General features: G+C 39.7%; 1 protein-coding gene and 1 long non-coding RNA gene across 6 annotated transcripts in view; one reads left to right on the top strand and one right to left on the bottom strand.

Moving 5' to 3' along the window:
• KCTD15 (potassium channel tetramerization domain containing 15) overlaps positions 1-10,961 on the top strand; it is a 32,956-nt gene extending 21,995 nt beyond the window's left edge. For both annotated transcript variants that reach the window (XM_075189179.1, XM_075189178.1), the window contains exons 4-5: positions 4,608-4,913; positions 8,753-10,961. In XM_075189179.1, the coding sequence (XP_075045280.1) occupies positions 4,608-4,913; positions 8,753-8,905 (459 nt within the window). In that variant the 3' untranslated portion in view covers positions 8,906-10,961. The remainder of the gene's footprint in view (positions 1-4,607; positions 4,914-8,752) is intronic.
• LOC142104484 (uncharacterized) overlaps positions 1-24,149 on the bottom strand; it is a 290,160-nt gene that overhangs the window by 128,629 nt on the left and 137,382 nt on the right. The gene's annotated exons all lie outside the window — the stretch shown is intronic.

The raw sequence follows: 24,149 nt of genomic DNA, 5'->3' as shown, positions 1-24,149 counted from the left end.
GATCAAAGATACCAGCCAATCAGAAAGCTGCTCTGATCAGACTATTCCAAGGCTACTGAAAGCAAAAGTCTGATTGGTTGCTTTAAGTTACAGGACATATGTGGTGCTTGCACTAAGATAGTAAACAGGGGGCTTAGGCAATATAATGTGGATCTGTCACCAACACATCGGAAGCAGCCACTTTGTGGGATGTCCCAATATTGGTAATAATGCAGTCGATTGATAAACTGGGAATTGATGACATCTCTCAGTGATGATATAAGCTCCTAGTGAATGTATAAGTGGAATATTGGTTCAGCCAAAAAATATCTGTCTCTGCTGCATACTTTTAGCACAACGGCTTACACAATAATTAAAACAACATAAATTTGTATTAAGCATAATAATAATAATAATAATAATAATAATAATGTGTTGTACCAGTGTGCCCCATGCATACAACAATGGGAGACATTTTTTTAAATCTAGTACTAATGTCGCACTGAGCATCCAATCAGATGTTTGCTTTCAGTTTCAAAACTGCAGTTCAAAAACAACAGCTAGAATCTGATTGGTTACCATTGGGTAACACCACAGATTCACTGTGCATTGGTTTTTATAAAATGTCCCCAATTTGGTAAAAAATGGCCATTTCGACTGAAAATACTAAGGGATCTATTTATGACCCCAGCGCTGCAATTTACCATGTTTACAATTTACCATACAAAACACCATAAAAGGTCTATGGGGACAGAGGTAAGCCCTGGTAATTAGGTTAATGACAGAGAAATCTCTGATTTCTCCAACATTAACCCTTTGTTATATAACCCCTGAGCATCACGGGCCAGCAAGAGAGAATTTTTCATCACGTTCTTGGTGGGAGGGAAGTTTGTAGAAAAAACAAAACACTTTATCACATGGTTTAATGCCTGCTCTGCGCTTTATTTTTAGAGACCAATTGAAAACGGTCATTTAATTGATACCGTTAGATATTTGTTAGACACGTTACATTTTAGCAGCTGATACCACAGATTCTTAAGGTGCATTTGACAAGGGTGTGAGCACCTTATTTTGTTGCTATTCGGATCAGAATCCTTTCAGATGCACAGAGTATTTCAGGAGTGGGCCCATCTTGTGTGAATCAATGACCTATCCACTCGCCTCATTGTATAGGTGCGGAGGGGCATGAGACAAGGTCAGTATCGTGATAGTGGAAGGGGTTGGAGGTATGCGAGAAGCCACAGGCTAGGACTTACATAGCGGAAGGAGCAGGGTCCCCCAAAAGCACAGAGTAGTCATGTGATGGTACAGAGTATATATCCTGTCCTTATTAAAGTAGATTCTACACTGCTGATTCTTGGTCTAAGTTGCTCATCTGACCCTCTGAACTGTTCTCTACCCTCAGCCTGTCACTTTATTACATCCAACTTGTTTAGCTCAGTTATGTGCCATCTAAAGGAACGGATGCTAATAGAGAACAGTGACAGATCCATACACACAGGCAGCAATACGGAGTTTAAATGATCCTGATAATAGTATAAAATAAATTGTAATTCATTTATAAGCACATGGTGTTCTGAATGACCTGACAATCTAACTTTCCTGGCCGGGTCACTAAAGAAATATATTGTAATCGGTCATAATTGTTACAAAACTAAATTATCTTATAGGACAGCTGGTACAAAATTATACTAGAACATCATTCACAAAGTTTAAAAGATGCATTTCTTAAGCAAATAAAGAAAAAACAATTAAACAAAAAGCTTCTTTCTTTTTTTCCATCTGTTCCTCCCGGTCACTCTGCCTTTACTGCAAAGAACCTGCACTCTCCCGCTTTTTATGTTAATCAGTGAGGTTTACTAGGTTTCCCTCCTTAATTAGAACCATATATAACAAAAAAAACCTGCACTCATTTTCTATATATAGATATATATATATTATGATTGAAATTAGTTACATATATGTCATTATAACAATGATATTGAATATGCAGATGCCTATATATAACTTATCCATAAGTAAATAATGAAGATGATATCATGATTAAAAAATATAGAAATAAAAATTACAAAAATTAATTGGGTTTTATACTTTTTTGCCACTGTCCTTAAATCTGTGGTCAACCATAAACATTGATGGGAGCCCCCAACAGTCACAATTTGTCAGTGTATGAAATGAGCCATTTGGGACAGGACATCATGAAATATAGATGGGTTTTTGTGCCTTCGGGGTGTCACCAATGTTGCACCTGTATTTGGCATTGCAATGTTGGAATATATGCATTGATATTACAATATAATATATATTATATATACATCTGAGGATGGCATCCCTTTAAAGGGCAGAGATGGCACATTGGCACATCTCCAATTAGTAATAACAGCTTGTCCTCAGCAAGTAGCCTATCGATCAGGTTAATATCATACCTGTGTTTCGGCACTTTGTGAAAGTTATTAGGGCTTTTGGGCATTTGTAATTAAGTTTGCTTGAGGTGACAATGTAAATGGAAATTCATTATTAAAAGTTCAATCCCTATTTCTTCCATGACTAATTTTTTGAAAATGATATTTTTTGTGTATGTTCATTTGATTTCCAGGAGCGGACGATTTCAGTATAGTCAAATCACAGACGTTTTAGCAGGAATAGAGAATATCTGCTTCTCAGCTTATCCAAAGTTCTTGTTTTATTTTTTATTTTTTTACTGTAATCATTACAGTGGGATGTAGTTAAAGACCACGGATATTCGTTCACATAGAAACTAAATTTATTTTGAATAAGGTCATGTTTTCTATACACACTGCTGAGGTCTATGCAAGTCCTGTTTTGCTACATTTGGCGCGATAAACTACCAAACGTAAAACGGATGTAATGTGATTTTTTTAAAAAAAAACGGGTATACGCATGTCCGTATTCTGTTGATGAATATGGGCCTAGGTGCACTCTGCTTTAATAGACGATACACAGCAGGATACATACAATACATATGTGGAATATAAAGTCACAAAAGAATGAACAGAAAAAAAAAAGTAAAAAATATTCAATTAATGTCACCTGTTAATAATATAATCATTAATGACAAAACATTAAAAAAAATAAACAAGTGTGCTTTTATTTTATTTAATATTTTTCCATGAAATACATTTATTAGGATGTAATTAATGTCTACTGTACATACAATAAATTTTACAGTTGCCCGTTTGCAAACACATGTTCTAGCATGTATACTCAGCCTTCATCGCTAGTAATCTGCACTTACACTAGACCTGTAGCTGGTGCAAGTGATAAGACTGAAAATCACGAACCGTAGAGAAGCTTGGATCAGATGCGGCTGCGTGTGCTCAGGCTTGGCACACCCTTACTATACACTATGTGCATACGCCTATTCCCCTCCCAGTTCCGCCCCCTAAAATCGTAAGGCAGAAGCTGAATTGAACGTTGCTGCGTTCTATAGCGTGTGGTCCTGGTTCTGGGTATACGCAGAGTAGTTGTGCGCATTATATGCAACTTCTCCCTAGTTACACTCCTTGATGAATCGGCTCCATTATGTCCTCTAGATGTAAGAGAACCTATTTAATGTCTCACATGTGTCTCCGATATTCCATTCACAAATCCACAGCTATGTGGGCATCATCAGGCATTTTAAAGAAGAATTCATCCGAAAGTTCTGTCTAATACGGCATATGAAGATTTATCAAACCTTCGAAAAAGGAAAAGTGGAGATATTGCCCATAGCAACCAATCACATTTTAGCTATCGTTTATCTATTACATTATAGAATATGATAGCTAGAATCTGATTGGTTGCTATGGGTAACACCTCCACTTTTCCTTTTTAGAAGGTTTGATCCATCTACCCCAGGAAGTCTATTTATATATAATTGTCTATAAGACCTGACTTGCGATAGTCATACGGGAATTTCTGTAAACTGATGAATTGCCGTCTATCCATCATCAGCCGAATGAGAGAGACCTTACAAGTGATAAGTTCATTATAACAGTTGCCGCTATTGCTCATACAGAAAACCAGGCATTAATGTTGGCTGTACAAGTCAATAGAAATGGCCCATGAATATATGTTATCGTGCTTTTTAATTCTACTATATGTCCTTCTTTAATCCTTTGCTATATAACTATGAACCCTATATGAGGTACATTCAGATATTATTCTCAGATCGATAATAAGTTGGAATGTATATTTTCTAAAGACACAAATGAATATGAACACTTGTAATATAGGTAGGCTCAGTCCACACAGCAGAATGAATAGACCGTCCTCATCACTGCCCACCAAGTAATCCAACCATAAGGGTCCAGTAACAGGCACGGATTCCAGTGAACAGTATATTTCTTCCGGTATTCTGATGGTCCTAGACTTGTTCATGTTCTTCTGCAGGATTATTCCCACTAGCTAGAGCCAGTTTTCTGGTGGACATAGACATTTTAGGAAACATGGCTTCTGTAGGGATGATCTCACAAGCTAGATGATGGACAAAGACCTGTTCATAATCTAGCTCATCGGTATTCCGTAGGGTTGTGGGCTAAAGTCAAAGTTCTAACGGAACTAGGCTTGTTCACATTCGAACCTTATTACCACTGTATCTGACTTGGTCTTTTCTTATATGGTTCTAGGAGTTTAATCTCTTGTATGAAGAAGCAAAATATTATCAGCTCCATCCTATGGTGAAGGAACTTGAGCGGTGGAAACAGGATAAGGAGCATCGGAAGCATTTCCAACCCTGTGACTGTCTAGTGGTGCGGGTAACTCCGGACCTCGGAGAGAGGATTGCACTGAGTGGAGAGAAAGCACTAATAGAGGAGATCTTCCCCGAAACCGGAGATGTCATGTGTAACTCTGTAAACGCCGGATGGAACCAAGACCCAACTCACGTCATCAGGTTTCCACTGAATGGCTACTGCCGATTAAACTCTGTACAGGTAATTAGTGTTTTTTTATGTATTCTAGTCCGTTTAACATATGTGTAAAATATTAATGTAACTTATAGGTCATTAGCCCCCAGGCAGAACATTGTTTTTTTTTTTAGGTGGACAATGCCTTTAATTTTCTATATAAAACATATTCATCAGTGGATTCCTGTCCATTGATATTTCATACACATATACATTTATATTATGAGTTGCATTCTACATTTACCAAGTTTTATTCTTCTGTACCAGATGAATTATTCAGACAGTTTCAGAGATCATAGACAGGGAATATAAACGACAACAAGGAATAGACAGATATTTTATGTGTTTCGTTTTTACTTGTACTATGGAATCCATTCTGAGGTTATCCTAGGTAACTGAGAATACCGTTATGTATGTGTCACAAATACTGTACTTTAGGAACATTTTAGTGTTGCAGGCAGAGCTGTGTTTAAAGGATAAATCCGGATTTATTTAATTTTTTTTTTGTTTTCGGTGGGATATCCTAAAGGGAACCCAGTCACTAAAGATTGCTCACCTGGGCCTCATTCATTAGTGCACGCATACTGAACGTAAAGTGCGTTTTATTTTAACAGAAATCGTAGACTGTAGTAAGTGTCTTTTGCTCTCGAAGATGAATTGAACATGGCTGCGTTCTGTGGTCCGGTTCTGGGTAGGTGCGGATTATACGCACAAAATCGCAGTTTACGTCCATTAATGATTCAGGCCCCTGGAGTTCGGCTGTTAGGCTGTCCAGCAGTTCAGGAGCATGCCTGTCGCTGCTACTCTCTCCCATGCATGCACCCGCAGGCAGCGGAGTTTCAGAGAACAGCCACTTCTTGTCTGAAAAAAAGACTGAATCAGCAGAAGTGGGGAGAGAAGGGCAGACATTCGGATTCTCCTGCAGACCTGGTTTCTTGTTTGATGACAATGCATTGCATGAGGTTGTGTGTAGGAATGAAGGAAGCTGCAGCAGGTACGAGGGACTCACTAGAAAACCGGAATACTGGATCCCAGGAAAGTAACATTTGGATACCAGTTTTCACTTTGGATATTCCACCGATAACTGTATTTTCAGTTTTGGGTGGAACTATCCTATTGCATATGGAGTATATAAAAGTTTTATGCAGCACATTACAGAGAGAATATTTTTCATCATTCACATGAATCCCTGTCCCAGTGAAGCTTACAGTCCATATCATCATCATCATTTATTTATATAGTGCCACTGATTCCGCAGCGCTGTACAGAGAACTCATTCACATCAGCCCCTGCCCCATTGGAGCTTACAGTCTAAATTCCCTAATATAGACACACGCAGACAGACAGAGCGAGAGACTAGGGTCAATTTAACCTACTAGTATGTTTTTGGGGTGTGGGAGGAAACCGGAGCACCAGGAGGAAACCCACGCAAACACGGGGAGAACATACAAACTCCACTCATGACCCCAGCGCTGTGTGGCAGAAGTGCTAACCACTGAGCCACTGTGCTGCCCATGTTCATATCCATATTCCCTGCAACATAAACATGTACACACTGTGGTTAATTTCTTCAAAAGCAAATTAACCTACCAGTTAATCTACCAGTATGTTTTTTGGAGTGTGGGAGGAAACCGGAGCAGCCAGAAAAAACACGGAGCGAACATACAAACTCCACACAGACAGGAACCTGGTCAGAGCTGTGGACATGGATCCAGCACTGTGGGGCATCCATGCCAATTACTGGGGCATACTGCTGCCCTATTCATTACTTGTGATATTAGATAAGGGAGCCCGGCTAAACTCACCATCATCCAGTTTATAATTGATTTTGAATTTGCATAAACAAAAAACCTGAAATCTGAATTCTAAAAGATCTTCAAAGATTTATCCATTTCCAATACTAAACAGAAAATATTAATGAAGTTATGTCTCCTATTGTAATATAAATGTATATTTCAGTGAATGATACCCCCCCCCCACCACCCCCCAAACTTAGCCTAGCCAAAAATATATTTCTTTAAAAAAATGTTCTGCCATTTCAGAGAATGCAACAATGTATAAATGCATAATTTATGTGCTGCTCATAATTAAATGATGGAGCCTGCGGTGTGGACTTAAAAAACAAAAATTGATCTGTACTTTTTCTTTTCTTTTTTTTTTTCAAAAGGAGAGTTCCTAGGAATATTGCCCATAGACTCTTAAACAAGTGTTTGTTCCTTGTGTAGCTGGAATATAGGTCTCAGTTTGTGGAGAAAGAAACCACTTTTTTTAAACTCGAAGCACGGTGCATGTATGCTAGGACGACATTATGTCTGAATAGCAGCTTTCAATCACCTTCCAGGGCAGCGAAAATATAACTCCACCTGATCGTATAAAGACGTAGCTGGAGAGCACGTATGGATGGAAGCAAAAATAATGCATCTTGCAAAACTAAAACACTTTAAAGGAAAAGTGAAATCATACATTTCACCAAATATCAAAATATTTTTGTTGTTTAATTTGGTGTATATGACTAGTCAGGTATAGATGTTAGCATCTCTTAATTCCTAAGTAACGATCTTCCAACACCTCCAGCGGGACGGTCTACCGTGAAGCCTCCTCTGACGACTACAGGTGTTAACGCGGTCATTATTAGAAATCTTGCTGATAACAACTTTTTTTTTCCCTGGCTGTGAACGTAGATGTAAAAAAAAAAAAAAAAAAAAGTGATAAAATTAGAAACACAGGTTCTAATAAGAGATATATTTCTCCTAGTGCAGTAACCCACAGATGGTTTTGAGTTTTTTGTGCAGTCTTTGTGGTTGGGATTTATCAGAAACTTAACCAGAAATTTTGATAGATATGGAAAAGACCTCAAGGGGCGAATCTGTTATTGGGAAAATAAAAAGAAGTTGGTGTAAATGAGCCGGGCATCTTCTGCTGGGCACAGCGCACTATCGTGCTTTTACTATAGTTAGGCAACTCTTGAAGCTATATTTCATTGTAACATAGGTGATGAGGTTGAAAACAGACACCAGTCCATCAAGTTCAACCTATTTCAGATCTCCTGCGATCCTGCACTTATATTTGAAATTGATCCAGAGTAAGCAACCGCCAATCTGTTTCACTTGTAAAAATCCCCCCAGACCCAATATTGCAGTCCTATTTTTACCCTATATCCACTACTATCCTTCATTTTATTTAACGGTCGTATCCCTGGTTACACTTTTCCGCTAAAAATTTGTCTAACCCTTTCTTAAACATATCTATTGAATCTGCCATCACAACCTTCCCTGGCAGTGAATTCCATATCTTGACTGCCCTTACTGTAAAGAACCCCTTCCTTTGCTGGTTGTGAAACTTCCTCTCCTCTAACCTTAGGGGGTGACCCCGTGTCCTGTGTATAATCTTTGGGGTAAAACGTTCCCATGAAAGTTGTCTGTAACATAGTAATCATATCTCCTCTTAGACGCCTCTTTTCTAAAGTAAACACGCCTAAACTGGCTAACCTTTCCTCATAACTTAATGACTCCATACCCTTTATCAATTTTGTCGCCCTTTTCTGAACCCTTTCTAGTTCCAAATTATCTTATTTATAGAGTGGTGCCCAGAACTGTACAACGTATTCAAGATGAGGTCTTACTAATGATTTATACAGTGGCAAAATTACACCGTCTTCCCTTGCATCTATGCCCCTTTTTTATGCATGCCAATACTTTATTTCGGATCCCTCTCCGGCAGGGTTCGTGCTCCTCCACACCTATAACTGAACTGGCTCGCGATAACAATTAATTCTGCACTGTGATAAAGAAATCTTTTATTCCTATAGTATTTTTTAGTAATGTAACTTCAACCTTTATGTAAACCTTTCTCCTTTTATCCTCCAGGTTCTCGAAAGACTGTTTCAAAAGGGATTTAATGTGGTTGCCTCTTGCGGAGGGGGAGTTGACTCCTCCCAGTTTAGCGAATACGTACTGTGCCGTGAAGACAGACGGATGCAGCCGAACACAATGAGGATAAAACAGGAGCCTCTGGACTGATGTCTCCTGAGATATTTATCGCCACTGAAGTGTTCAATAGTCCTTGATGTGAAAAACTTCAGGACCTGCAAACCAGTATTAATAGACTTCATTTGACTTTCTGTTGCCAGTTTGTGAAATTTTTAACGGTGACTTTGACATAGTCAAATGAACGGCCCATGTCTCGACTATCGAGGCCCCCGAGCAAATGCCAGTTCACCACAACAGCTGCGTTGTAAAGACGGAACCCTCGAAAAGTGGATACTTTCCCTCAAATTTGGATTCTTGCAGCCCAACCAAGCCAGAGATAATCAATGATCAGATTCCTAATAATGTGGATATTTACGGACATATGGAACAAGCCGCTTTGTTTCTTCTACATTTAACGTGTTGAGTAGATTGCGCATTGCCATTGTCTTACGGAATACTTTAATGGCCGTTCACTAGAAAAACAAAAAAAGGGATTTCTTTCATAGCGTTCTGGATGGATACCGCCGACATGCTAGACTAAAAGTCAATACAAATGTTCAAAGGTGTAAAATAAAACAAGACTAGGCAATAGACAGTCTATTGCAGAGGTTTCCTGTGTCTTGAAATAGATATGGTTTATAATTCGAGAATTCCATAAGAAGTTCTACCGAATTTATATTCCTCACAGTGATACGGCCCCTGTGTTTTTATCCCGCACGAGGCCAATGAACATAAAACGTAGTACGGAAGTAGAGATGGCGGCCTACAGAGACAATTCTGGTTTTCCGTCAATGCGGGAATAAAATTAACACGTCAGCAGAAGGTTTGGGCTTTCAGTTTGTCTAATATTTAATTTTTCTTGTGTAATTAACCTTTATTAAGTAAAGTAGCCAGTAATTATTAATGATCAGAATACAGAGTGCAAAGGGGCTAATCCTGCACTATTACCCCTATTGAAGGAAATAAATATATAGAACTGATGGGGGGTTGGGAGTGGGGTGTTAGGAGTACACTCAGGGTTAAGTGAGCACTATTTTACTTGGTATGAATTCTTTTGTTTACTGCGGTGGCTAAGTAGTCTATTCTTATTCATAAATCCAAAATGCCCCCCCCCCCTCCCCCATGGGTATACCTCCAATAGATTTACCCTGGGTCCCGTTTTTGGACAGTCCTAATGTTTAACCATAGAACTTGTTGGATTTAAACTCCTGATTAACCAGATTTGCTGGATAGACACATATAATAGTGTTTTTAATACATCTGGCACCCAAAAGGAAGTAAGGTGTTGTATGTATAAGAAAACAACACTTCACACGGGTGTCGCAGATTTCCGTTTAAAAATAAATTGTAGCTCTACCACTACATAATCGGGATCTTCTTTCATTTTTTTTATTTTATTTTTTTAACGTTACTGCTTATATTTTTAGTTAAAGTGGATGAAATCTAAATTAATTTCACTTTCGCACTACATACTTTGCTTTTTGTGATGTTTATAGCTTGCTTCCACGTAAAGCCAACTGTTTAATAAATCGTTCTCCACCTGACATACGTCGGCAGGTGGGTGGGTGCATATTGTTATGCTCTATCCTGTCACTATGGCACGTTTTTGATCCCAATAAAATGATCCTAGTGTTAATCACAATTTTCATCACCCCCTTTTAATTTATAAATTACTGGAGGGATATGCATCAATTTAGCGCACACATGTATACTAAGCTAATGTATATAACAGAGATACAGATCCTCGAACACAGAGGGTTACGTTGTATCGATACTTAGTTCCGAAGCGACCTGCAGTGTCTGGTTTTAGCTCTCCAGTCGAGCAAGGGTTAAACGCGCTACATATCTGGGGTCATTTATCACTGTACACACTATCCGACTGGCCTCCCGTCAATGTTTCTAGAAATGTTTTATTCCGCAATTTTATATCTGTATGGGTCCGGTGCTGCATTCAGATCTGTACATAAACTATATGTAGAATTGTATATTATACAGTATTGTAAAAAACAAAAACAAAAAAAATATTGTCATGTACTTGTGTATACATATTTCTAATATAGTAATTCATGCCATAAACATTTCTGTATAGTAAATGATAAAAGAAAAAGATGAAATTTGAATTCATTTATTTATATATATAATCTTTTTTAAGCTGGAATTTTTAGTAAGCCACAGAACAGCAATGCCTGTCTTTGTAATGTCCTTCGTCTTGTACGTAAGATTGGACCTTTGTATAGCTTCTGCTATTTGTAAAAGGGTGACATTGTCATGCTATAGATTGAGCAATCCAACAAAAAAAAATAATTCAGGTCTGTATAGAAAATTAATGACTAAATGTCAAAAGATTTAACTGTGGCCCCTCGGGATAAAGATTAAAAGTCCGCACCTCGGGTTCTGGTCTCCCCAGTCACCTTGTTCCAGCAATGTATACATGACATCAGACACAAGACTAATAGTAGTGAGTAGCTTCCAATACAAGTCTTATCCAACATTGAGAGTTGACCCATCTTCAAGAAACGTAAGACTTGGACTGTTCTTGCAGTCTGGGCGCTATAATGTGGTTGGTTGGAATTTAGGATTGGAGAACTTGTAAGAGGGAGTGAGCAGTAGGTTTGTGGTTATAAAAAAAAATATAAATTTTAAAAACTTATAAAATAAAATGTTAAACCTAATCTTTTATACAGTCCAATTCTGCTTCTAAGTACCGAGTGACAGGACCAAGGTCTAATTTGGCCACTTTCCCGCTAATGATCACTTATGTTTTACATGTTGTAACTTCAGATATAGTTTTATGTACATATTTTCTTTTAATTTCCTTTTTTTTCTTTCTAGTTGTTCTTTAGCAACAACGGTCTTTCCCAGTAAAAAAAAAAAAAGAAAGAAAGAAATGAGGAGGGATATTGTTTAGTATGGAATCGCATTTACTAGCGAAGGGCATATCCACTCTGAAGGTCCGAGTACAGACCCCCCACCCACATTCATTCCAGCTCATATTAATATGTTATTCAAGAACGTGAAAATAACACAAATGTGCATTGGTCTGTAGCAACCACCAGATGGTGGCATGAAGCACATGGCATGTACATTAGGATACACCTGATCGGTTGCTATGGATTATCAGACATTGGCGTGATTTCCACCATGTTGTAACAAAGAGGTAATAGTGCGTTACATATTAACCAAGCAGTCCGGTAGACAGGTGTTATACCAGCCAATGCATGAAGGACATCTGACATTCTGACCAAGACCATGGGCACAGTTAGGGGTCTGCCAAGGGGAGGCAAAGGCTGAGAGGCAGCACAGTTGACGTCCAAATATTTTCTCCCACCAGCAAGGAACACTGAATAACCCATGTGAGTTTAACTATGGTGTGCGAGTATAACATTGTGCATGATAGTAGCCAAAGTATCACCATCTGTGGCAGAATTGAAGGCTAAAGAATGTTCTGTCTAAGGAGGTGTGGCTAGTGTATGGGGCGTGGCTTATGGCACCAGAGGCTTTGGTCACGACATAACCTACGACAGTGGATCCCAAACTTTCTGAGTTCAAGGCACCCTTAAGGTCTCCATAAGTTTTTCAAGGCACCCCTAAGTTAACCCCTGTGAGATCGCCGCAGCACCCCAGGTTCAATTATATATAAACTCCACTCTACCGTAATAAATACTACTACAAATAATAATGATAAAGTATTATGCTAAATAAAGTTAGGTTCACTACACAAGTGAATACAACTTTTGCAGACCCTTCATAGAATTCTTCTCTATATATTATAATATTATTTATGTAGCCGTTCAACTAGTTCTTGAAAATTAAGGATGTTTATACAAACTCTTAGGCCAGTGCTGCCCAACCTGTTGGCTGTGGAGCCTCCAAGTCTATTTTGGGACCCCCACCATCTCTAACAACCTCCACATGTTATATATGTAACATACATAGGCAGCCCTCTTCATATAAATACTTAGACAGCACCATCCAGCCTTAGGCTGCGCTAAGACATCTCAGAGTCTGGAAAGTCCCCTTCGAACATCAAACTTAAGCGGGGTTTGTCGGAGACGATTCTGTGGACATGTATCTCACTCACGCCCTGCAGAAGAATCTAAAACACAATTCGTTATCCGCTGTGATTGACAGCACATCCTGGCTGCCCACAGTGAAGCTGTTTTTCCTCTTTAAGTTATTACGTTCTAATTGCCAATAGATTAAAGAAAATGATGCAGATTGCATTTCAGGAATGCTTTTAAGATTGACATTAACTATTAACATGACATGTTTCAATAATGTCATCCATGTGCTGTCAATAAAATATGATCTTTAGACGGAGACACTGGGCTTTGTTTGGCTTCTGCTGTCTCCATAAATTACAGTACATCAGCTTAGCATTAAAAAGACGCCCTTTCCGTAAGAAACGTTTCATTCCCATTCTATCCAACACATGGAGGCTTTATATAGTTTCCTGTGGCAGGGACTTGTTCTAGGTGAGGGCCAGAAATCATGACTGGTCTCCTGGTGACTGACCTGGACCAGCTTTGCTCTACTGGGTGAAAAATGGAGGCTTGGTGAAAGAATCAGATGAAAATTAGAGAGGATCCGGCAGTTCCGGACTCCCCAATAATGGAGCGATCAATTCTGATCATATTATAATCGTATACCTGGTTAGTTTTAGGTCCAGTTGCCAGATATTGCTGCTGATCAGGGGCTGGGGTTCAGGGGGGGCATCTACCCCCCAGCTGGCCCCATAATGGACTACCTTGGGCTGGGTCACTGGGCTACCCGAATTTTTTTCTCTTTAAAATGTTCTTAATAGTCTGCTGAGCCGTGTCTTTGCCAACCAGACCCTGTTGCCGATACCACATCATGTGTGACTGGCGCTAGCTTTCTTTACTGGGTGCTGCCATGTTTATCCAACGTGTGTGGCACTGCTGTATATGCCAAGAGATAAGGTCAATTCATCGTAGAGTGGCAAAATCGTAGTGTGTGTGCCCAAAAACCACAGTGATGCCTAATTTTTAGTCCGCACTAACAGGCCCCAATCATGCAGAAACTGACCAAGCTGCTCGACTCAAGGGGCTCAAGGGGCCGTACCTCATCCAATTTGGACACATTAAGGTAGATTTATCATACCTTCTAAAAATGGAAAAGTGGTGCTGTTGTTGCCCAGATCAACCAATCAGATTCTAGATATAATGTTCTAGAATGTACGAGATAAATGATAGCTAGAATCTAACACGCTAGAGTCCACCTCTAAGCGTGTGATCAGACTGGACATTGGTCTTGCTGCCCGGCAGCAGTATCTGTGTAATCAGCTTAAATAAGGTTATTATGTTGTAGCATCAATTTCCATATTTATTAGCATCAATATATGTATTTATTCAACCCAGGGCGTTGTAATGTTTTGTTTTTATAAATCTGGCAACAATTAGTGAGCAAATATATGATTATCTGGGGTATATTTTTTTTCTACCCCAAGTACAGTTCCCCCTCACAAATATTTCTTAGGCATTGCAAGTGAATGTGCGTTAATTAAATAATTATGTAACGAACAACGTCCCTATAAAAAATTCCACGTTTATTATTTTTACTGGTAACAAATGGGCTACTGGTAAAGACAAAACAACAAAAAAGAGAATATTAATAGGAAAAAAAAAATAAAGATCGGGATAAAACCATTCCTGTGCTGCCCCCTGAATTGTACTGCCCTAGGCATGGGCCTAGTTTGCCCTATGGTATACTCATAACCTACAGTGAAAGGGCATTTGCTTAATCAAGGTGATCCTATGATTCCTTGGGTTAAAAATAAATAAATATGTTCGAGTTCTAAACTTATTTAAAGATTTAACCATATTTAAACCTAGACTTACAGGGGCAAACGCAGGATTTGTAGAGGGGGGTTTCCACACAACACCGCCAGTGTGTGTGACCAGAATGCATGAGGGCGTGGCTATAATTTTGGACAGTGCTTGGCTGCTCTCTAACTCTTCCTATCCCCATAATATACATGGGCAATGCTGTGTTCACTACTGTTAGGTGCACGCAGCTCTCCCTTTTCAAGCAGAGCCGTGTGAAGTGGGAGCAGGGTCCAGCCACCTCAATTATACAGTGCCCCAGGCTTGGAGGAGGGGGGTTTCCAGGCACTAGAAAACCCCCCCTCGGTTTGCCTATGACTTAGCACCAATGTCCTAACCTATGCCTTAACTGTAAACATAGCTCTATAAGTACATCTAAAATTTGAATTACTTTGGTGCCTAACATCATCATCTTGGGCCAACTAATGACTTCAAGCCGATGTAATTAGACACAAATGGCTCAGTTAAATTGGTCCTACTAAATTGACGCATCATCATGTATATTGGTACCTGCTGTTTGCACTTTCAGTGCTGTCACTCATTTATATTGTAATGATAGGCTGCATTCTCCTGATTATTGATTCAGCCTACAAAATAATGTGCAGAGCCACTGGATAAACTACAAGAAAATAGTTAAACCGCTATGCAATATGTGCTAATAGTTATTCTACATCTTATCCTACTCTTCTCGAGCATTAAACGGTCCTAGTGGTGTTTGGGAAACACGAGGAGAACTCTAGCATGGGGCTTTAAAATTTCTTTGCAATCATCAAAATAGAAATTCTCATTGTACCTAATCCTAAACTAACCCCTAGAATCTGGAGAGGGTTCCTTGAATGCTTTTCTTCTCCCTGATTATTGCCCCGAGCGAGGGACGCAGCAAACCCCCCCCGGGAGCTGGCACACTCTGGACAGATGCATCCGAGTGTTCGGGAGCAGATGGAATGCCTTGAAATGAATTGTTCCACCTGAATAGCTGAGCTGGTAAACCTGCTCGTATCCGTCGTTTCCTAGTACTGCTTGATCACTATTTGCAGCAATGGAACATACAACAATATATGTCAGAGACCACGTCTCTCATTGCATAGTTTGAAGTCCAATCTCTTTTTTTTTTTCCGCCTCTAGCAAAAGAGACATAAAAGGTGACTTTGCCCCCCAGGCCAGGTTTGACCCATGGCGGAGCGGTTTCTGAGTAAAGAAGCTGCAGGCTCTGGTGCTTATTGTGTGCAACGAGAGTGCCCAGGGGCAAATTGTTCACATTTGTGCTGTCTTCTTTTCAATACAATTTTTTTTACTGAGGTCCCCTCTTCCCTTTTCACCTACATATTTGTATTATTACCGAGTGGAGGGCTGTGACAACACGTATGATGTAGAGTAATGGTGAAATAATAATAATAATTATATTAAAAATATATTATTATTATAAATGTTGCAAAGTTTTCATTTATGGGCATAGCATACCTCTAGTGATATCACTAACTACGGAGAATGGTGTGTTTTTGGCTGTACGCTGTATGCAAATTATAAAATATTAATTGGGGAACCTAATCATGGGTATTTAGGGCTGAGAGGTAATATATTACCCCTAACATGTGATATAAGCCTTATGCCACCCAAATTCCTGTAGCCATGTGATTTATGGCAGGATAACGCAGCAGTGGGTGTGGCCAGGATGACGCTGTGAATCGCGCCATTAAGCCCTGCCCCCACCCACTTCACTAGGGAAGTGGGCAGGAATGCGGGAGGGTGCACCGCTCTCCCGGAAGAACTCTGAGAATTGTGCGAGTATTCCGGACATTCCGGGAGAGTAGTGAACACTGTTGTTGCTAGGGGCAGGAGCAAGGCTTTGTCCTTCTCTAACACTGAATGTCCTAAGAGCGCTCCCCAGTGGATAGACTGTGTATCCCCCAGGCTGGGGTACTTATACATAGCATACACAGCAAAAACAACTGGTGCTGTACAGTTGTTTGTAGATAAAGATTACATCCAGCAATAATAATGCTATGATTCTCTGTACATATAGGATAACTATACAAACTGCTAAATAAATTCAAAATACTGGCACACAGCTGCCGATTGTTGTCAGCATCAAGAAACTATTACAACATTGGATGGGGGTAAATTTCTACTCAACCTAGGTTCTGCTAGCTGTGGCGAAGTGGGAAAGTGTTGTTTTTTTTAAATTGGGGTTGGCGTCACCCTTTAAGTTTACAAGAGGGTACTTTTCTAGAGAAGATGATACTTTTGTGAAACAAAGAAACTTTATTTACAATGACATGAAACTTATCGCAGAGGGATCACCTACAGAAATCTGCTGTGCCAAGGTCAAGATATCAAGAGGAAAGCGTCCGTGGACGGCGTCACAAGCTGAGTGCTTTGCAATTGGCTGGGGGAGGTCGGCCGGCAGCGCAGGGGTTAACACGCAGCTTCTCCATCTCACTTCTGACACGTCGGCTTTGAACACAAACTACAGCTAAGGATATTACTTCACTTGTGACCCAGAGAGACAAGGCGAAAATGATGAAACGGATACACTGTCTCAACTGAAACGAGATGGTGGACTGGCACTTCAAAGCCTCGACAAGACCTGAAACAGGCAAGACCTGATCTTGATAAGTAAAAACATTGAGATTCACTAGGAGACACACAGGCCCTCAGGGAACTACTGTATACCAAGGTTTTTGTGGATTTAATATTCTCCTGAAGCCCAAAATACAGCTACACAGAGGCATCTGTTGTATAATACAGGATTCAGGTAATGAATCAGGCTGAGGGTGTTCACTGCCTGTAAAACAAGTAGGACAAGTGAGGGAAAGGGAGTCAATGTATTTGTTTAGTTCAAACATTCAAAACCACTTTGGGCCCTCTTACAAACTGGATAAAGTTCAGGGCCGGACTAAGATTTGTGAGAGCCCTAGTGCTAGTTGTTTGTGGGGGACACAAACTTCATTCACTTTATCAGGCACAGTCACCCCACCCTAAGCAGGGCAAGTTCACCCCCCGTCCATCCTGCACCTCCGCAGGTTGGGGCAAGTACTACACTCATTGCAGTTAATGCGTTCTTGGAATCAGAGAGTGGACACTAGAGAGTCCCTCCGCACCATGGAAGGTGGCACAATAAGTTTGGAGGGCCATGCTGTGTGTGGGGGCCTTGGGCTAGCATCCTTTCCCCCCTATAACCCAGCTCGTTCAGTGTTTATCTTTGACTCAAAGATTCTTACAGGCTACATGATGCATGGTTTAGTTATTAATTAGTAATGGACTTTCCTTTCCTTTAGTATGTTTTAGTATATTATGATTCAGTGTTCTCCCCAGAAAATTTTGCGAGCCGAGTGCAGCATTATGGAGCAGCCGGGTGGAGGCAGTTGTAATACTTTGTAATAATATTGAAAATTGTTGGAGGTTATTGCCCACACCTGCCAGCACTGGTTAGACTGGTGGTCAGTGGTCGGTACTGCTCACATAGTGCCTGCTCTAATAGGAGAAATAATGGTTTATTCTATTATAATAGGACTCTTTTGGGCTCCAAGAGCTGGATGGAGCCCCGGGAAATAGGTGCTGGGGAGAACACTGTGGTTACTAAATAAAACAGAGATGGAATGTGGAACTCATACAATAGTATCAGAGGATACATGCAGCATGCAAGCACCCTGTATTTACATCTTTAGGCCTAAAATGAAGCCAAATTTGACAATGAAAACTTGATGGACACAACGAGAGAGAGACCGCGAGAGAGAGAGCGAGAGAGAGAGCGCGAGAACGAGAGAGAGCGAGAGAGAGAGAAAGCGAGAACATCAGCCACTTGCCTCAAATCTGTCACATACAGTGGAGAAATGTTTCACAATTTCCCAGGGACATTGCCTGAAGTTTACTTATATACTTGCCGACATTTTAAAAATAATTTCCGAAGATATTTTGCGGACGAGTTGGTGCATCTTAATTTGTCACTGGCAATACAATGTCTGTGGACCTGGAAGAACTACAATCACCATCATCACTTGGATGCTCTCTGTATTATATGCAGGTAACTAGAGTGTTCTCTGCATTGTATGGAGGTAACTAGGGTGCTCTCTGCATTGTATGGAGGTAACTAGAATGCTCTCTGCATTGTATGGAGGTAACTAGGGTGCTCTCTGCATTGTATGGAGGTAACTAGAATGCTCTCTGCATTGTATGGAGGTAATTAGGGTGCTCTATGCATTGTATGGAGGTAACTGGGTGCTCTCTGCATTGTATGGAGGTAACTAGAATGCTCTCTGCATTGTATGGAGGTAACTGGGTGCTCTCTGTATTGTATGGAGGTAACTGGGTGCTCTCTGTATTGTATGGAGGTAACTAGGGTGCTCTCTGTCTTGTATGGAGGTAACTAGGTTTTCGACAGGGATCCACCATTATCACTTTTCACATTTCACATTCCACATGGAATGGAAAGAGGCTTGCACTTAGATTTTTGCTTTATTTAGTTTTAATGGGCCAATAAACCTGAAAAACAAAGTTCCCATACAATGGGAATAGATCTCTTTTACATTCAGGAACATTTATATTATTTTATATATGCAATAAATTTGTTTTTTATATTGACACAAGCAAACATTATATTTTACAATCCACCCTGATAAGAAAGGGCTGGTATTGATTCTTGCTAGAGATTTCCCAAACTGTTCCATGGAATATTCATCTCACAACGCATTTGGATGCAGAACTTCACAGGTTTGGTCAAAATTGTTCCCTGTGTAATTCCACGTATCATTTTTTGTGGAATTCAATCCCCATCACAAAGCAGAATGAATTGACGCCAGTCTTCCTAACTGTATTTACATGCTATAAAGTCTTTGAATTGAGATGTTACAAATCCATGCGTTATAGCTATTCTATATAATGGTGAAAGTAATGCAGAACTTGAAGTTTATAACGCTGGAACTTCTGACTTTTGCAAAACAGTCGGTTGCACCACAAAAATTTGCACAAAATTTACCACTTTGGTCTTCCAGTTCCTGTACTGGAAGTTCCTGTTATGTCTTGAAGTTTATTAGAGATACACTTATCAACTTTGAAGGACTTGCCCTTTAATTTACATTTATAAAAACTGGTGCCCAGAAAATAAAAGGTAGTGTAGCCCAAAGCAACCAGACATATTTTTATTTAAAAAAAAAAAAAAAAACTGTAGTAGAGAAATGGCATCTGCAATCTGATTGGTTGCTGTAGATTACAGCACCTTTTAGCCATGCACCACATTTTACAGTTGTCACCCTGCCACAAGTTATGTAGTGCAAGCAATTGTTCTCTGTTATCAATCTTGTTAGGCTTTTGAAGTGTGCTTCTATAAGCTTTCTGACAGTGAAGTCTGGTGTGCGTCAGAAACATCCCTCCCTATGATCACAACCATCTCTAAAACATCTTTCATTCCGTTAAGCATTTATTAAAGCAACTTATATTTTAAGTTCACTCCCTTAATAAAACAAAATAATTTCTACTTTGGTAATATTATATGATTGAGTAAAGTGCATTAGTGATCTGTTTCGCCTGACGCTATTTAAATTCAACTGATGATACAGAGTTTTGTGCTCTTGAAACCTGACACAATAGCCTGGTTTGTGTTGTAACAAAAGCAGAATTTATTCAGGAGACAATCTCAGTCTTTCCCTGTTGTTTTCCTAAGCTGGAATGTTTAGTCCAAACTAGTTAAGGCAAAGTGCCTGAAACCATCCAGATCTGGCATATGCTTGCACGCTACACCCTCTTGGATGTAATTGCATCCCATTTTCCCCAGGCATTTAAAACACACGCCCTGCCCTGCAGCTGAACATCAGGAAAACTTGATTTCCACGAGTATTTACAAGCATCAAAAATACCAACATAGTTGCAACATATGACTGCGTGATAGATGGAACAACAATGGTAAGTCTGGGCCGGGACCTCACATGACTCATTTACAGACGCCGTTTTGTTACACTGACCAGTGTATCACTCCCTGCAGCACCGTCCTAAGGCGGCATCCACTGACATGATGTGTATAACTCATCTCTAATAGTAGGTCTTTATCAGTGGATACATTAGTGGCTTTATGCTTTCATCTGCAGCTTAAGATGGAAACATTGTAACACACGGATGCTAAGTTTAAGCATTTAATGTGTGTTCTCAAAGACTATTAAATGTGCTAATAGTATGTTAGCAGCATGGTGGCTAAGTGGTTAGCACTTCTGCCTTACAGCACTGGGGTTCAATTCCCAACCATGGCCTTATCTGTGAGGAGTTTGTATGTTCTCCCAGTGTTTGCGTGGGTTTCCTCCGGGTGCTCTGGAGGGCCAACGTAAAAGAGGCGGAGGGCCAGCCTGCAAAGGGACCACACAGGGGAAGGTGTGAGAGCACAGTGCACTTCTCCTCTGAGTATGCCACGTGACCTCCCTGTACAGTGCAGAATAGGTCAAGTGACATGGAAGATGGCTGCCCCCGTTTTGATAAGATCAGGAGCAGCCGGCTGGGAGCTGCAATTAAAGGCTCAGAAGGACGCCTGTTGCCCACTACTGCCTTAGAATCTATTTTATAAATGTAACCCCTAAAAAGAACCCTAAGAACAATGGAAATAGCACTAACTTATATATTTTAAGGAAATAGAGATTGCGTCTTGTGATTGGTCCTCCCACTCGCTGACATTTACAGGTGATTACTGATTTGGCAGTTTTGTATTCCAGAGCCGACAGAGAACCGGGTAAAAGGTTGCAGGGCGTGGACCCCCTACACTATCTGTATGCAGGGATAATTTACTAAAACACACAACTTGAGTTTAGCAGATCAGATAAAGGGAAATAAATGGCTGTTTTTTTTTTATCCACACTATGTTAGATAGGAAGGGGGCGTATTTGGATCAGTCAAGCGAATGTTTTAGGTTTTACTAAATTATCCCCTGAGAACAACATAACGGTGCTCATCCAAAAAGGCTGCCAATACTAAGAATACATACATTGCTGACTTATCATGAATAACTGCAATCTAGGCCTCAATGTCTACCACAAGCACGCAAATATACAAAATACCCGCCATGGATGCTATATAATGAATATGCAGATTGGTAAACTGATGTGGACCCACCCAAACCCCTCTGGCACTCTGTGTCACACAATCACATAGCCCATTCCTACCAGCAGTCCCAATTATCAAAGGTCTAAATGAAATATGTGAGAAAGGGGCACGGGCTTACTGGGAATGTGCATGCTTGAGTGGACCAGGGGCACGAGCTGATCTGCCCCAATTTTTCTTTTGAGATAAAGATAACCCCCATAACAGTCCCCATTTTCACAGGACAGTTCAGATTTTCCTTGGCCATGGTATATTGGAAGTATGAGCAGTTGTTGCATTGTTTGTTTTATTAAGAGCAACAGGTGAAGTCATACTACTACTATTATCATTGGTTACTAGTGCTGGTTGCTTCTCCTACAGGGAACTCTAGCAGCCAATCGCAGTTCACAACACGAGTAACAATAGTAGTGCTATTAACCAATGACAGCACAGGCTTGTTCCTAGTTTCAACTGGGCTGTTCCCTGTAACTTTAGAAATTTGCACTAGGAGCTGGCGAGTAATTGTGTAGTCTATATAATACACAAAGGAATTGGACCCCATTTAAACCATAACAGCAGCAAAAATGTAACAACTAAGTAATAGCATTATTATAGCAAAATACTGTGTTTCAATTCTGTTATTACATAAATACCTCAAATGGAAGAACGATATTAATCAAATTATGCTATGACCATCTGTACCTGGATTCAGAAGTCTGACTATGTACTATCTGCTGCCTGCTATAGAAGCTGATACCACAACTGCCTACTGAGAATTCTAAAGCCAATGCATGATGTGAGTATAGGATTTTATAGCTGAATTAGATATATTTTTTTCCAGTTTAGGTATTCTGAAATGACCAAACTGAAAAGCGTATTATTATTTTCTGCAATAAGGATATTGTTTTTCAGTTTCACAATATTTGTTGTTTAATGTGCTACATAAATAAAAAAAAATAAAATAAAAAAAATTATATATATATATATATATATATATATATATATATATATATATATATATATAGATATAGACATGCATACAATATATAATATGCTGTAGAAAATAACATTTACAATTAGTGACTATATGGCATGCTGAACAATTTAGGGCCCTATAATATGCTGCATATCGACAGGCTATACAATATGGACAAATGAGTATGTTACAAATGTAAATTATAATGCGTTTGAGCAGGTACCCTAAAAAAAATTAAATGAAAAATTCAAGTTAAAAAATTGCAATTAAAATTAATTTTGTATCAAATGTGTTATTTTGCCTTTTCAATGTTTTATTGAGTCTTACTGGTTTTAATGCTTTAAGTTTCTCTTCGCTATAAACTAAAAGGGCAGAAATCAAGTTTCTGTATATAAATATTATTTGCATTATTGCCATGGAGTTTCCATAGCAACTTCAGAAGTCCAGGAAGTAAAGGACAAATATAGATCCAGAGTCTGGATTATTCTTCAACTGTAAGTATTAGATGCTCCCCAAAATGTATCAACGTGCATCTGCCAAGTGGTACTTGGAGTTTGGAATGTTGTGTTAATATAAAACGTTACAAGGTGCATTCAGAGTGAGAGCAACTGAGAGGGTCTAAATTCCGTTAGTTTAAAGAATGATCTGTTCAGGACCTGAGAGGGAAGCATTTACCAGTAAGCAGTATGTTTGAAGTGGATTTATGTAATGTCTGGTACAGATGATGATTAGAGAAGCCGAGGATGCAGTGTACACATGTTCTCCATGTCTGACAGACTCAGATTTGGTGCCTAGTATTCATGCTCAAGGGGACAGGATAGTTTCCCCCTGATTGCGGTACCATTTCTTCATAACCAGCCGACAGTACGTTAATGGCATTTGTGCAGAATCTGTTGGGCCGTAGGGCAGTCAAATGATCCTTAACCTTTCATACTGAATGCCATCTGGAGACTGCTTCCATTGTCTGACTACTTAACATAACGGCAGTTAAGGTCATCTGCATCTGTATGAATCTGTTTATTACCACCAGGTACAAGGAAAAAATAAGCCCATGTACTAGATGTATGATTGTATTGGACATATAACCCTACCGCTGCCAGAGGAGATTCCAGGCACAGGGGGCACGGCGCAGCAATAAGAGATCAGAGTGTCAGGTCTCTGGTGATAGTCTGGGATACCTTTGGCTCATCTGAATGGGTAGTGACCCCCTCAAGGTGGCACACAGATAAGGGCAGAGAGTACCACCCCATCCAGTCATTCATTTTGATAGTACGTTACTTTTTTCTAACAAGTGAATGTGCAAATATACTCTGCATCTAATTTAATCCATCTATCCATCTCATATCTATCTACCTATCCATCCATCTCATATCTATATTTCCATCTATCTCTTATTTATCTATCCAGCTATCTCATATTT

The sequence above is a fragment of the Mixophyes fleayi genome, chromosome 10, assembly GCF_038048845.1.
Source record: "Mixophyes fleayi isolate aMixFle1 chromosome 10, aMixFle1.hap1, whole genome shotgun sequence".
NCBI classification, from domain to species: domain Eukaryota; kingdom Metazoa; phylum Chordata; class Amphibia; order Anura; family Limnodynastidae; genus Mixophyes; species Mixophyes fleayi.
This window is presented reverse-complemented; position numbering and strand designations above follow the sequence as displayed.